The sequence below is a fragment of the Caretta caretta genome, chromosome 9, assembly GCF_965140235.1.
Source record: "Caretta caretta isolate rCarCar2 chromosome 9, rCarCar1.hap1, whole genome shotgun sequence".
Classification (NCBI taxonomy): domain Eukaryota; kingdom Metazoa; phylum Chordata; order Testudines; family Cheloniidae; genus Caretta; species Caretta caretta.
Window position 1 is genome coordinate 91196058 of NC_134214.1, and position 16987 is coordinate 91213044.

Genomic DNA, 16987 nt, shown 5'->3' on the forward strand with positions numbered 1-16987 from the left:
GTCTCTGTGCAGAGACAGTGGTCCACTAGTATGGATTTCTGTGCAGGATTGGGGTCTAACTACAAAATGAGCCTAAGCAAATCCCCTGAACTTTGGGGATATCTGATTCCAGATCTAAACTTTATCGTCTGTGCTCTGAACTTTTTACATGTACTCCACCCCTCACCCTGCATCTTCCAACACAGAGAAACCCACTCCTATGGCGTCTTACCTCTGGAAACCCAGCTGAAGACCAGCCCAACTCCTAGGCACCCAAACAAGCAGTGCCCACCAAACTATGCCAGTGCAGTAATTCTAGTAGTTACAGTGATGTTAATTTTGTAAACTCATTTGCATTAAAACGTAACTTATGTAGATATCTAGTTGTTGAAAACAATTATTTCTATTGATCCACTTGCTAAAGACCCATGTTATTTTTATACGTAGCTTAAAGTGGTTTCTTTCATCTGAAAACTAGTCGCTTCTTTGATTATGGCACCGTTCAAAGTTCATACTAGTTTATAAGTCTAACCAGGATTGCCTGCCCACTGCATGTGTAATTTGGTTGCTAAGCATGGCAAATGATTTCTCGTCAAAGAGATAATTAGCACAATAGATAAAAGGCAAGGTACAAGGTGAACCCTTTTAAATGATTTAGTTTTGCAACACGCTCCAGATATAATGATGTACATCAGGAAAGATATTTCCCAAGTGAACGCCCTGAATATGGGGCACCTGTAGAAGAGCTGTGACTCCCTTTGTGTGCACTCTTCCACCGTAAGTCAGCGTGTGCTAAAAATACTTTTTCCCTTAGGAGTCTTGGATCAGAAGTAAATGTGCTGCTACAGTGGGCTGTATCGTTATTTTAGGGACTGTCTCATAGACGATAATTATCACAAGCTGGTTTTCAGTGTCGGCAGCCCAGACTTACTTTAATCTAACAGGCTGAGTTGAGACACGCTTGCTTTCTGTACCCTTTTTCCCCTGTTCCCTCTCTCTCTCTCTCTCTCTTTCGTCTGCTTCAATTGCTCATGAGAATACCAAGGCAACGCATTAAAATTGCTCTGCGACTCTGGATACCTGTTTTAGTGTTACGGATCGTAGTTGCGGAAGCACGGACTCAAGTGGTTGGCCTGAGTGTATTCAGTTCGGCAAGTACAGCTTCTGGGCTTCTTTTCTGTTTATTGTGCCATTACCATGTGCATAAATGTTTTGGGCTGAAAAAGAAAAGATATGTGTGTTATTGGCTTGTGAAAAATGACTCTCCGCTTGTCTGTCTCTGCCTGTGGAAATGCCGATTGCAAGGATATTTCATTGTTTACGTAAAGTGAAAAGATCCTGTTAGTGTTTTAGAAATGCTTAGTTATTGTTTTGTTTTTTGTCTGAAAGTACTTTCCATAAAAACCCACCTCCATAGCTATGTGCTTCTTATAAATCCTTTCTCACTTGCGAAGTGTGTTGGCTGGTGTGAGAGAGAATCTGGGTCCCATTCTGCTGTTGGACTATTTTATTGCGTGCAATGCATCGTTCCTGTGGCATGAGTGTAAAATGTAAACCCAATAGTATTTAAAGTAGCACTTTCTTTGTTTAAGGACACTGTATGCAAAGCAGGAAAAGACCTTGCAGAGATGTTCACATTTAGAAAGCTCAGGTGATTCTTTCAAACTACCATAAATATTGCATCAAAAGTGCTAATGAATCATTGTTTTAGCTCATGAGTTATGCTCGGTCTGTATCACAAAAAATGGAAGCGTTGGGTTCCTAGAATAGGGAAGTTGAGTAAGTTGTCTTCCATCCTCTTCTAAAATCATCTTTGAATTAAAGTATGGCTCACACTCCTTCTGTCGCTTTATATACCAGCATTTCATGAACAAGCCAATAAATCTCATTGTATCTCAGATGCTCCTTGGCTTCTTTATACCAAGTAATACTTGTAAATATAAAGTGAAAAATTGAACAGTGACTTCTATACAAACCTAGTATAATAATATCTAAAGGGGGAAATATAATATCCCTTTTCAGCTAGCAAAATATATAGCCCATCATAAACCAGATATTTACTTTCTGTGAGCGATGAGTAGGTGTTTTTTTTTGCTCTGCCAAGCTATTTAGATTGATATAGTCACTAAAATTGTAGTCCATTTTCTGATATAAATCTTAATAAAATACAATTTCAGATCCAAGGGACTATTCACCCACATGCCATTATTATCCTCCCTAATACCAATGGAACAGAACTTCTACTCACCTATGAAGATGAAGGAGTCTACCTTGATATATATGGGCACTTCACAAAGGAAACTGTTTTACAGTGGGGAGAAATGCCAGCATCTGTAGGTAAGTATGAAAAACAGCACTGTGTTGAATGTAAGATTCTGTTGTATGAAATCTGAGTTTGTTATTAGGTTTGTGTCCAACTGAAAGAGGTTGTGTGGCACATTAAGCCATTTCTGGTTAAAACAGATTTCTAATGAGCAGATACATGTATGTGCATTTCTGTACATTCTTGAGCCAATCAATGATTATAAAAGGGTCTCTGCATTTGTTTGTATTCATTTCATGGTAGTTTATGCCACAAAGGGTTTACTGCAGAGTCAGAGTTTGTATAATAGGATGCAGGCCTTCCAATAGGTATATTCTTGTGTCTGGTAATCATTTTAGTGGGTTACAAAGGAATGAAAAAGTGCGGCTGTTTCCTACTTTGAATCTTTCATATCCACAGTATTTTGTATAGAAATTAATAATATGTAGAAAGTACAGTAGTTTAATGGGTCTATAAACATAACATCCTATCAAATTGTCCTTTATTTTTATCATCATCCATTCAGAGTACATCAGATTAGATATAGCGTTACATGGGTTGTCAGGCTATCCATGTTTTTCATCCGGCCTCACAAATGCTAAAAAGGGGGATCTGATTATTTTTCATCAGGACGTTTTTTTTCTCTTAGGTTTCCAATTGTTAACGTTATAACTAAGAACAAAGGAAACCCACCTCTAGCAGGTTTTTGCATTTGTAAATTTCACCTGATTGGCTTTTTATTTCTGTGAATTCTTATCTTTCTTCATCTTTTTTTTTTTTTTAAGTCACAAGCAAATCATAGCAAAATTGACCTAATTTGATTCTCAATACTGGTGTAAATCTGGAGTTACTCCATGAAATTGGTAGAATTACATCAGAGGCCCATCTTTTTTAGAGGGCTTCCAGCCACCCTTGAGAGCGTGAGACCCACCTCTGTCTTGAACTCAGATGTCTACATGGTACCATATTCATTGTGCTGCTCTGAGTAGCAAAACCACTTTAGGAATCATTTTAGGAATAAGTTCACTTTTGTACATATTAAAGGCAGGTCTACACTAAAAAGTTGGGTCAACCCAGCTACATTGCTCCAGGGGTGTGAAAAATCCACCTAGTTAAGCCAACCTGACCCTGGTGTAGACAGTGCTAGGTGGATGGAAGAATTCTTCTGTCGACCTGGCTACCACCTCTCGGCGAGAAGGATTAACTATAGTGACCAGAGAACCTCTCGCTGTAGTAAGTGTCGACACTGCAGCTGCAGCATTTCTAGTGAAGGCATAGCTTCAGGCTTGGTCTACATTTATATCTGCATAGCCATGTCAGTCAGGGGTGTGAAAAAAAACACATGCCTGACCAACATAGCTAGTCCAGCAACCCCCATAACCACCACCACCCCCAGCCTAGACACAGCTGTAGCAACAGACTAGATACTGTACTTTCCTTCTCCTCTGGCAAATAGTATCCTCTTCACTTTCCAACCCAAATATTAAGCTGTAGGGTAAAATTACAACACGTCAAGTACGTCCGCCTCAATGCTGTATTAATGTTTAACGCCGTAGGATACACTGAGCCTCTACAGCCCACATTCTAACATTAGTGTGAAACAATCACTGGTAAGAGAACCATTACCCAGTATGGTTAGGAAAAGAAAAGTTCTATCTGTGAGTATTGAATCTAATTGGAAGCTGGATTGCAAAATGGAGACAGCAGCCTGCAGGAGATATGATGCTATGGAAAGTACATTCCTTTTGCCTAAATAGGAACTGCATGCTCTCAAGAAGGGCATAACATTACAGTTTAAAAAGCAATCTTAATGTTTCCTCCAAAGTAACATTGGTGAATATATGATCAGCTTAAATATTTAAGCTCTCTTCTCTTCTTCCTATAAATGCACTCCATTGGTTTGCACTCATTTTTCCCCCTTTGGGAAGCAACAAAATTTTAAAACTGGCTTCATTTGCCATCCTGTGCTGTCAAACATTTTCCTGGATCTTGTCTCTAACGATTTTTAAAGCATGGATGAACTTGTAGCTATTATGAGATTGTCTGATTGTATTATTTGAATGTGTGGTAGGTCCAACAGTGTTTGGCTCTGTACAAGACATAGTCCTTGTCCCAAGGTGTTTCCTTTTAGAAGATGAACAAAGACCAGACAAAATTACAGAGGGAGCCCCAGAGGCAGATATATAAGGAACTAAGTGTTTTGTTACCTTTAGCTTCAGAAAACTAGTTGCTGTAAGGTTTGCATGTATGCCAACTGTTACGATATGCTCTGAAATGCAGAGTTTGTGATTTTGGACATCAATAGTCATCTACAAGAATATTCCTGTTTAATCCAGAGACAGCTGGAGATTTTCAAAGGCACAAAGAAAAGTCAATGGCAGTTGTGTGCCTAAATACCCATTGTGCCTTTGCAAATCGCCCTCCCTCATTGCCTAAAGCGCTGAGACAGCGAACCCACAGAAACGTGTTGGTGGCTTGTAAAGATCTACTGTGTACTGGGCATACATGGGGACTGCGCTGCTTTGTCACAGGTTGGGATTTCAAGGCAGATCCCCCAAGGGTGTGAACTGAAGTCAGCGGAGCTAAACAGATTTACACCAGCTTCATGCTAGTGAAATGGCCCTTGGCAGCGACATTTCTTCAGGATGCTCTGCTGTGCACTAGAGCAGGGGTGCGCTGTCTTTTTCTGCAGGTGGATAGTATCGTGAGAGAAAGATTGCCCGGTGACTATTCCCCTTCCCATTCAGGATCGCACAACCACCTCCCCTCCCCTTCGCAGTCACATAGCATCCTTTGGGTGTCCACAGGAACCACTTACATGCAAAAAGTGACAGCAGGAAAGTATCTGAATGGATTTTTAACTTCTTTTAATGGAGTTTAACAGCCAGGAACAGCAAGGAGAACACAGCTCTGGGGGACTAACCAGCTCTCCACAGACCACCACCAAGGGCTATGCAGACAAACAGGGCTGTTTATCCTTGGAAGGAAGGCACTCTTTCTCTCTTCCCCTCCCGCTGGCCAGGGCTCAGCCACTGGCCTCCAAACAGTTCTTCCAGTTGACCTTAGGCCACCACACTTTCAATATTACTACTACGCCACTGTCTGCAGCGCTCTTGACTATCCCAGCCCAGGGCTTCTTGGAGCAGATATTGTCAATCGTAACAAGTTTGACAGGGGTCTTGTCACGTGGCACCAGATGTTCCACTTGTGATTGGAGTCAGAGTTCATTTAGAGGCAAACTGACCCAAGCCTTGACTTCCAGCTCAAACCAAATCCTAAACTTCGGGGGCTTCAAAGAGCCCCATTTAGTATTTTATTTTAAGCGTGCATTTCCCACCAATGCTCACTCATACTCTTGCTCCTCTGAAATTCTTGCCTCAGGCCAAAAGCATTGAAAAATTACGAGCGAAGTTCAGGTCACCACATTTCTTGCTTGGCCAAACCTAAGAAGAACTTGCAAGTTTCACTAGAGATCCTGTTCCCTTGAAACTTCCACACTTAACCACGTTTTGACAACAATCTGTATGAACTGTACTGATGCTTTTCCTATTATGAATTTTGACCTTGTTTTTTCAGAGGTGAAAGGCTTGTGTGTTAACTCAGGGTTCTAGCTAGCTGCCACTTGCTTGATTCTTAATATATGGTCTCATTCTTTAACAAAATTATTTTGGATAGTAAACTTCCCTGGTCTATTAGAATATCTTAAGTGATTGAGAGAGGTGGCAAATGCTTGCAATATAATTGCTCTAGGGCAGGAAAACTAAAAATAGCAGCCTCTTGTAGTCTTTAGGGTGGGACCTGTATGGCCAGTCCATTAATCAGAAATTGGAATGAGGACACTGAAATCCAGTGGGAAATTAAAATTGTAGAGCTACTCTATCTATATTTAATTGGTGAGATATTTCAGATATGTAGGGCTACACACAAATAGAGAGAGCATGTTTTCTTTATATAACACAAGATTTTTAAAAAGGTATAGGAAACATCCAGTTAATAAGATGGGGAGGTTCTTTTGTCCTCTCATATTAGTAAAAATTATTAAAAGCATGATTTTGGGAGTGGTTTGGATGTCCTTTACTGGGAAGCAGAAAGGATGTTGATGCAGAGAAATGAAGCACTCTAGCCAAAGTATCTTATAATGACTTTGCTATGTCAACACTCTTTATTGGTTCATGAAATAATTGCAGCCCAGTTCATGCAAAGAAATAGTCTGCTCACATCAGAATGATTCTTATTGTCCTTAAGAAAACTATGGCTTGGACCTCATTTACAGCTGTTCCTGTACCCTTGGTGCAACCACAAAATTCCCTGGGTTTTATTTATATACACTCAACAATTGATTGAGGAATGAGCAGCTACTATAAGCCTAGACGCTTGGAACATAGATACATAGATATTTACGTGTTTTTAAAAGTCTTATTTAAAACACACTAAGTTGTGTGTAACTTTGTTTTGGTAGGGACATGCTGCATGTCAGAGCATGCGCACCTTAACCTGTGCCGTGCAACCCAACCAGGACAAGAGCATGCTCACATGAACAATGTGGGACAGATGGGAGTTTGTGGTGAAGCTACAAAAGCTTTTTCTCTAGATAAATTCACAGCACTAGCATTCTAGTCTAATGAAAGAACATTTCATCGTTAGGAAGAAGAGCCTGTTCTGCATGTTGGATATCTAGAGCATAAATAATGTGTTTTCACCTTGGAAATGCCTATGTACACTAACTTCATGGCTTTCCTTGAAACGGCCGAATTTGAACTCCTATTGGAGTGAACTCCTTGAGCTCTGTGCTAACTTCTACGCTATTTGCCAGGTGTTAAGGGAATATTATGGCAGGCTTCCACTGTGCTGTACAAATGACCCTTCTTTGAGTGTATGGTGCATTTCCAAAAGGAAACAATGGGTTCACAGGGAAACAGGCAGTAACCAGAAACCTGCTCAGCTGTGATTTAGTAACAGGATTATACTGTCTTTCCTCTGAGGCAGAGGCGGAACTTGTCACCCTTGTTTGCAATGGGTTTAGCTTTTTAATTTATGTACTTCTAAATGTTGTTGTCAGATACATGCGTGCCATTATCGCTGTATCTGAAGACAGAATTGGGGACACAGTAATAAATTGGTGGCTGATAAATGGATGACATGTGAGTCTAAAACATATCCAACTGTATCATTTGTGGCCTTTTAAATGTGAAAGGCAGTGTCCTATGCCCCAGTAGGGCAAATTCTTTCCCATCCGAAATGCAGAGTCCTAGAAATATGTCTGCTTAAGGAAACCTTGGCGGTCCAGCGATTAACTTAGAAGACACAATCAAAATGTAAACTCAGTTCTCTTCAAGGTTAACTCCGTTTATGCATGTTTGTGTGTATGTAAATAGACATGGAAGAATTAGATTTTTGTCTGTAAATGTTGGTGAACATCCGATTTCACCATCACAAACTGACCCAAAAAAATAGTCCCACTGGTGATCATTGAAATGTCCAGATAGGCAAAGTAAGAAAAATGCTGCCTGACAACGTATTAGAGTTTGATTAAGGAAATTTACTTTGACATGTGATGGTGACAATTTATGTTTTAACTACTGTAAAGCTTTAACTTTTGAATCTCAACGGCTGCTGTCCTTAAATAATTCTTGTCTAACCCTCCCATAATTTCCACAGCTGTGAAACACTTAAATCGACAAAAACTGAAAAAATGGCTTAAAATAAGCATCAATATTATCCATCAAAAAAAATTTTTAAGAAAAGTCAAATTCTACCAAGCTTCTATATAAAGAACACCAGATCCAGTGTCCCCAGTGGGTCTACTTGAGCAAGTAAAGGTTTTGCAGGATCGAGTCACGAGGCAACATATTTAGTTAGTGTTTGTCTTAAACAATGTGAGCAAAGCCCCAAGGGAAGGATTGGACATGTCACCAAAATCCCAAGAGAACAACACAGCCATTCTTGAGGGAGTTAGATATATTGTGCACAGTCTTTTGTATGTTAGTGTGCTGAGCATGATAAAATAGGCCAGCAAAACACAAATTAGAGACCTTTCTAAAGTGTGATTGTGTCTCTAGCCTTTAAACAATGAAGTACAGTAGCAAACCAGGGTACTCTGATATAGCTGCAGTTTTAAAAAAATTCCTTTAAAAATGTAACATTTATGTTGTGACTGTCCTATAAGCACGTACAGTAACACCACATGATAGCATCTCACACAGTGAGAGAAGACCATGTAAGATATCTCCGTATTTTAAAATCATTTAGAAAAAGACTTTCTGGGTAACTAAAACCACAGAGCTGGATTGTCCTCCCAGCAAGATGTGTGTGTGGAGGGAACCCTTGGTGAGTTGAGCACCCCACTTCCAAATGGAATGAGGATGCCCCTTCCGTTCCACTCCCCAACCGGGCAATGTCCCTGTCCACGTAGGCCAGAATTTACAGAGAGAGGGATCGTGTTCGGAGTAGCAAAGCCAGGGGCATGCAAATCATCCCCTGCTGGCACCATGGAAATTAATCTCTAAAGGTAATACATGCTGAGGTTATATTCAGTATCTTTCCAGTTTATTTCTGGTCCTGCCCTCCATAATTCATTTAAGGATATGTGGAAGGGAAGTCCCATAGTGCATGAAAGTTTGAGCATCCTGTGGGTTGTGAAGGTCACTCTATCAAGAGTAGAATTTAATTCTAATATACTAGAGTAGGTCCTTAAGTATTGATTTCTGTCTCACCAGCATGTTAATTACCTGGTGCTTTTCATTCATGATAAGATATTAGAGTCCTGTTATCTAAAAAGTCCAGGACCTGTTGTTGAATGCATAAGGGAGCCAACTTCCAATCTACCTTACTCCACTCGCAGCCCCCTTTCTGATGGTACTTTAAAATGAACCAGTGAAATCCATGGAACATCGGACCTATTTGGTGCTTCAGTCAGCGAAAGGGATGAATGCTTGCCAGACAGATGTTGAGTGCAGGGCAGCATTCACCTTCTTGGCCCCCAATGCGGTGACGTGGCCAGGTAAAAGAGGGTGTGACAGAGTATCACTAGCCCCCAGTCAGTTATCGATGACTGTTGGAAATGTACAGCTAGTGTCAACTGTCCCCTCTGGTTTGGTGCTACAATCTACAGATCATTTCCAGTTGCAAGCTGAGTTAAAGTTTTTCCTTTGTGCTGTGAGTTTTTAACTTTTCCACCAAATCTCAGTTGAAACATGAAGGGCTGGTGAAATGCTTGATACTGAAATATGCTACTTGGCTTCACACCTACCTTTTATCCCCAGTGTCAATAGATACAACAAAGATTTAGTGTGAAACCCAGGTCATATTGAAGTCAGTAGGGTTTAGATCCTCAAATGGAAATTAGGTGCCTACATGTCTTTCAGGATCTGGGCCTAGGGGGTTTGCCATTTTCTTCAATGGGGCCAAATTCAACAAAATCCTCCATAGCAACACTTATTTATTTTACATATATTGCCTAATTATAGGGTGACCAGATGTCCCAATTTTATAGGGACAGTCCCGATGTTTGGGTCTTTTTCTTATATCGGCTCCTATTACCCTCCCACCCCCTGTCCAGATTTTTCACATTTGCTGTCTGGTCACCCTACCTAATTACCATGGCACAAGTGGTAATCTAAGATTACCTACTTAGATTATAGTAATCTAAGTGCCATGTAATATGGGTATATAACAGTATTTTTAAAATCACGCCATACAAGTATTACTGCCCCATCGTTCCAAAAAAATACCCTGTTCACTTGTTTAACATACTTGTAGAAGTCCAAAACTGCTCTGACTCTTTTTTAATGAAGTTTAGTTACAACTAAGATCTTTTCTGTAATGGAAGTAATTAGAATGAATGAGCAATATATTCAGAGGCAGATTCTGATCTCATTCACAGCAGCGTATATTCAGAGAAACTCCAGTAGTGGTGGGGGGTCAGTGGAGTTACTTCAGATGTATGTCAATGTAACTGAAGTCAGAATCTGGTGCTCAACTGTAAAGTGGCTGTTACATACATAGTTACTTTCCATAGCCTTCTAGCATGAATTTTGAATATCCCTAGTACACATTAAGCTGAAGTGCTGTTTAACCAGAGGAAAGGCTCTAATCTTTTGTGTGAACTCAAGTGGGGGGGTGGGGGGAATAACTATTAAAAACCTACAGATATATTATTGAGTGCAGAGTGAATTTCTTGCCTTGTCATTCCACAACACTCTGCTCTTTTTTTCAAAGTGTAGCAGCAATAAAGGGCAGTGGAATGGCAGGAGTGGGGCCAGAACTGTGTAAACACGCTGACCAACTAAAGACAGAGGGCAAAGCAGGTGCAAATTCTGCTGAAGCTCAAAGGTTGTAGAGCAGCCACAGAGCAGCTGTATAGGCTGCTGTTTCTTGCCCTGCTGTTGTGTTCAGTGGAAGACTCTATACGGCCAACAAATGCCCTGCACAGATCACTGTTGCAAAGCCTGATTATTCAGGCTTTGCACCTGAGGCCAGGATTTAATACTTTGAATGGTATTTGTTGTACAGTATTTCAGTGTACGGTTTGTTTGGATGTATAGGATTTCCTTCTCTGAACAGATACAATCTAAATGGATTCCACTGGATATTTAAATATTGCGTGTGTCTGGATTTGGTTCAGTTATACAATCTTTATGTTACTGGGGTGGGGACACGGAGCTGCCAACTTACTACTAACAGATGAATATTTCAGGCTCCCTTGTGTTTTTCTAATTATCAAATCTGACTTTTTTTGTTTAGCTTATCTGCAGTCTAACCAGGTCATGGGTTGGGGAGAGAAGGCTATCGAACTGCGTTCCGTGGAAACAGGAAATTTGGAAGGTGTATTTATGCACAAGAAAGCACAGAAGCTAAAATTTCTATGTGAAAGAAATGACAAGGTACACACGTGACTCAATTATAGTGATTTAACAAATATGGTTTTACAGTTGAATATGAAAAAAGTTGAGGCCATTTAATTTTTATTTAGCGTTTTATTATAGTGCATAGTACTTACCACTCAATTAAAAGCAGACTTTGGCACTGATCCCACAAACTACGCTTTGTGGGAGGAATCCTGCACCTTTGCAGAGCCCCACTGAAGACAGCCAGATCCTAGCCACCTCTTCCACCTGCTTTGTGCTGCAGACGGAAAATCAGTTTAACCAACCTGTTGGCGAATCCCCAAGTGGTCTGGCTTCAGCATAGAGAATATGTTGGGGGTGTGGCTAGCATGCATCTGCACTCCAGTAATCTCTGGCTACAAAAGTCTCTTAAGAACTGTTGCAACCAGGTATGATTTAGAGCAGCCTTGAGCGAAGTATCACACACCAATATTTGAGATGCCACCAGTATGAGTGCATTTTGTCACATATGTATGGTAATGATTTGTAAATATTCACTGTAGCTTGTTCTAGTCCATTGGTGTGTTTAGAACACTGTAACCAGAAACTGTTTAGTTTACCTCATTGTTTGAAAATAGGCTCTGATTTCTTTTCTGGTAGAAAACGTATACACTATAACTTATTGCCAGAATGTATACTTGCAAGCATTAACACTTCATTTTTCTAAGCAAATGTTACCAATGGGATTAAAATTGAATTGTGATTTATATGTCATAGTGTTCTGAATTGTATTTCTCTCTGCTTTCAAATATGTTTAAAATATTCTCATACATGTAAACTTACAGCGGTCTATTCTTTGTCCTTTTCAAGGTATTCTTTGCATCTGTACAATCTGGAGGCAGCAGTCAAATTTACTTTATGACACTTGGACAAAACGTCCTATTCAACTGGTAAATCCCATCAGACTGAAGGATGTTTCCCAGTAGATACAAGCAGTGTAAAATGCTGGAAGGTTATACACTTAAATTTGCACTTTTTACCTACAAGAAACTGGTCATTAACTTATCAAAATTCATATTCCTCAAGTTGTGGAAGAATTCCATTCTCTTGTCAAACAATTGCAAATATGTTTAGTTCTCTCTTTTAAAAATATGGTGCAAACCAAGACTGAATGCACAATGTAGCAAAGAGCAACTGTCATGGAAAATGTAGCCAATATAGCAGGTTGCTTGTACTCTGAAAAGCGTACAATTTCTTTTGCACAAATATTGTAATTTTATTATTTTGAACTTGAGTCTTTCTCTATGGACAGCAATATCTGTATGTAGATTTATAGTATAAAGTACACACATATGTTATGAGCTGGAATTCCTATGATTTTGAATTATTTTTGCTTGTTTCACTTTTTTCTTTTAACAGGTTCACCCAAAGGCAATTGTCCAAGTCTGCATTAACTCCTTGTGAATAGTTACTGTTGCAGACTTGGACAGTTAGGGATGGATTTGCCTTGAGAAGCATGGGTGTGCATCACTGTAGAGTTTGTAGAGTCAGCTACTGTATACATAGGCACCTGTACAGTAACGGAGTTTACAAAACGCATAAGGCTGACTCCTTGTGTGCCTCTGGACAAGATTGAGCCCTTAGACACAGTTACTGTAGAATGTATTTGTAAAAATATTTTAAATAGCAATTTGTTTGAACATATATACATGAAGCATGATGGGCCTGATCATGTAGGTTTTACTCATACAAGTAGCTCTTACTCATGTAAGTTGATTTCAATGAGACTATCCATGTATATAAATAAGGGTGTAGGATCAGGGACTCTGTCTTTGCATGATTCCTCATTCCTGCTGATTCAACAACAGGCTTACATTTGTTGGCTTGTAAATACGCTCTTTCCAAAATGGATGGCATGGTTAACAAAAGTATTCTTAATACAGCTATAAACATATCCAGAGAACCAAGTAATTATAAAAGACTGAATTTCAGGCGCTCTTTCTATTCTAGTTACTTCAAAATAAATCTGCACCCCCTAGTGGCATTCATTTCTATCATAAAACACTGTTCTCAGGGGCTTAATATCAGAGACATGCTAGGGTTAAACGTTAAGGTTTAAATGTACAATCATTACTTAGCTAATGTTTGTGCAGTGCTTTGAAAATGTCAAGGGCTATATAAATGTAAAGAGCTAAGTATGGCTATATATAATAATAAACTCAATACACAAGATCTCAGTCTAGACCAAACTGTATGGAAAAAGAAAAAGGAAATCATTAGCTACAGTATTTTAAAACTATTACCATTTTTAACTTGAAATGTGTGAGACTGGAAGGGGAAGTGGTATTGCAATATCTGATCTTCTACCTCTACGATGATTGAAAATTGACCAAATGAAAGTTGTTAGCAACCGACGGCTCTTCCGCACCCTTTGTGCAATGAGGTTAGTGGTCCCGGTGACAGGTGTTCAAGTAGCAGAACCACCACCATAATATGCACCTTGTTATGTACTCTCAGCAGAGAACTAGATGGGCCTGGAGGCTGATCAGCACTCTCACCCACTGCTGGTGATCCCTCGAAGGCTGAGGCAGGCAGGCAGGATAGTGCTCGTGGTGTGTGCGCACTTCCGCTGTCCATGTTCTTTGGCTAACTGGAGGATGGCAGTCTCCATGGCTGTCCATCCAGCTCATTTCGTAAGGATTAGTTCCACTCAGACTGTAAAGTGGAGTTTTAAACATTAAATATTCACATCTCAAATAGGTAGGTATTGATTTACAAGAGTTCAAAACCAAGGCCATGTCAAAGTTGGGAGGGCATCTGCACACCCAAATGGCCAATTGTGCACCCAAATTTAGGCTCTGATCCACAGTGAGTTGGGACGGCTGTGCCCAGGCACAGCTGCATTTAAATCAAGGGGTCTCTGTGTGGGCACAGCACTCCACCCATCTGCTGTCAATTTCAGGATTGAGGCCATAATAATTGCATGAGCAAAATAGCAACAATAACAAAAATGATGTGGTCCTGGGCTTCTATGCCACTGAACATTGGACTCCGTTTGCTCAGCTTTCAAAAAAAGAAAAGAAACAAAAAAAGAAAAAGCTGCAAGTTAAAAAAAATATATATTTACAGGCTAATAGACCAGCAATAAGTCAAAAATGTCGTTTACTTTTCATGTCTTTTAAAAAGCTGAAATACTGTGAAGAGAGGACATCTTTCATCATGTCTCCCATGGGTGTGCAAAACCTGTTATTAAAATGCTCTTGCTCCTGCACAAATCAGTGATCCCGGCTGCCCTGTATACTTCAAAATGTGTGCTTATCAAATCAGTCTCTGCATTACATGAGGCATGTGATTTCTGAACATCTTGGTGCCAAGAGTTAAGAGGAAGGTTTTCCTGACACCAGGCACTAATTCAAAAGAGTTTAGCACATAACACTGGGAGCTTGGAACAGCCCATACTATGAGATTAAAGAAGCAAATGTGATTAAACTTTTTTCACATGTATTGTAACAGAAAAATGTGATAGTGAGTTGACCTACTGTAAACCTGTTTAGAGCCATACAAAAAGAAAAAAAAGCTGATCTTTTGAGAGCGAGAGAGCCCATAGCTGTATTAAGTGTTTAATCTCACATTTTGTCTCCACTCCATTAGTTCAAATTCTTCTATGTGTGGTGGAAGACATTAACAGCCAGGTTCTCCTCTCTGAGTTGCACCCATGTCAATATGGAGAAAATCTGGCCCAAAGAGAGAAACATTTTTAAGGGATTTAGAAGTGGAATTCCAATTAATAATGAGAGCTAGGCGTAGCATGGAGAAAATGTAGGTGTAAGAGGTCAATCAAGACCAAAAAAAAGATTAGAGTGGCTGAAAAGGACAGAGAGTGAAGATGTCCAGAGCCTTAATTGAAGAATGAAGAAGGGAAAGTAGCTGAAGAAAGTGAACAGAAGTAGCTGAAGAGAGGAAATAGAAGATGTCCAGAAAAGTGGCTAAAATATGAAGGTTTGGAGAGGTTTGAGTTAGTTAAGGAGAGGAGAGTGTCTAATGATCAAGAGATATCCACAGTAGTTGGAAGGGTTTATTTGGAGGGAGATACTGAAAAACTGCTGAAGCTCAAAGCAAATAAGATTCAGGAGATTGGAGAGAAAAGTTTGAGACCCAAAGTAATTTTTAATGCCATGAATTTAACTATGCAGACTAAATCTAATTGTCAGACTCACTTTGTTCAGAGTTGTGTTTTTTCTCCAACTTCATTTAGTCATTTGCTTTATTTTATTAATTGTATTCTTAAAAGCAAGGAAGTGAGCTGTTAGATTGTTTCTTTTGTGTAATCATTTTGTTATGAATAAAATACTGTAGGAGGAGATAGCCAACACATTAAGCTGTGCAATCTAGTTGTGCCATCAGTTTTCTTATGACACATAGGGTTGCCAATATTCATATTTGCATACAGGAGTCTGAGCTAATATGCCATCAAGGCACTATTTTATGTGACTATAGTGTATACATTTTAGAAATTTTAAACCATATTCTTCAATTTATACCCTGACTCATGACTTTAAAAACTGGGAACAACCAAGCTGACTATGTACTGTACATTGAGTATGTGGGTTTTTTCTTTTCATTGTTATCTTATGTTCAAATTGTACATTTGAAAAAGCAATAATAAAACAGTACACAGAAAAACAAAACAAATGTGACTGTGAAGTTGTTATATTGGTGTAGACTGATATTAAAACATACTGAAGTATTTCTTTCAATCTCTTTATATATTTAGACCTCTAGAAAGGTCTAGATCTGTGTGTCTATATCTGCCTATAGAGACAAAGTGAAATCGGTATTTTACATTTTGCTTACAATGGGAAAAGGTGTTTGGGCAATGAAGTGCGAGCCTAGACTACACAGAACTTTGGTAACAGTGACACTTTGCACATTGCTATGTGCCACGAAGCAGCTACACAAACTCGCTCTCAAACCTCAGAGAAGATGGAACTAGAGTTTCCCTCCAGACGATGGTACAGCATGGAAACGTTAATACTGTACAAAAATTGGTTTCTGCTTTTATGGGTGGCTAGAATTATTAATGCCAATGTATCCGTCTTCATCACATTTCTTTGAGATTCAGAGTATTGTCTTCTCTGTTACATCCTGTAAAATTCATTGTCACACATTACAGTACAGTTCGTGGTAACCTGCTGTGACAATACCACTTAAAGGCTGAAGGGCATAAAGGTGAAAGCCTGATCCCCCTCCCCTTGAAGTCAATGGAGTCATGCTTTTACCTTAAGTGTAAAAACAAAGGCAATTGGCCTTTCATCGAGCTTTGTCCTCCTATTTTGAATGTGCTTCTCTGACTAGCACAGCACATGCCTTCTTGTGTTTTTGAGCAGGGACTGCACCATAAACATCTGTCAACCCATCTGTTTGAAGCTAGCCATAAGAAATCAAAAGCTACCCTTGCCACTCACCCTCTATTTACTGCACAGAACGCTGTTTCCAGGCAGTGTCTCATGCAGCTTATAAACACAGGGGTCTCCAACCCAACTGATTTAAATGGAGTTACACCTGAATTACCGCAGCATAAGTGAAAGTAGAATCAGGCTGAGTGTCCATTCAATTCTACCTGTGGGCTGACTGCATTCAGAGACAATAATTTATTCTCTGTGCTTTTTGTTTGTTTGCTCCACAAAATTAGAAATGGTTTTAGCATGTACTGGGAGGTAAGAAATCTGTGTTCTAGTCCTAGCTTTGTCACTGACTGTTTGTCACCTTGGTCAGCTCATTTCACCCAATTATAAAATGGGTGCAGTGATATACGCCTACCTCACTGATGGGTTGTGAGATGGAATTAACATTGGGAAAGTACTCTGAGGGCTTGTATACA

General features: G+C 39.6%; 1 protein-coding gene across 2 annotated transcripts in view; it reads left to right on the plus strand.

The window, feature by feature from the left end:
* NRK (Nik related kinase) overlaps positions 1 to 15856 on the plus strand; it is a 123668-nt gene extending 107812 nt beyond the window's left edge. For both annotated transcript variants that reach the window (XM_048865374.2, XM_075132550.1), the window contains 3 exons: positions 2157 to 2316; positions 11024 to 11163; positions 11977 to 15856. In XM_048865374.2, the coding sequence (XP_048721331.1) occupies positions 2157 to 2316; positions 11024 to 11163; positions 11977 to 12060 (384 nt within the window). In that variant the 3' untranslated portion in view covers positions 12061 to 15856. The remainder of the gene's footprint in view (positions 1 to 2156; positions 2317 to 11023; positions 11164 to 11976) is intronic.
* The last annotated feature ends 1131 nt before the right edge of the window (positions 15857 to 16987 follow it).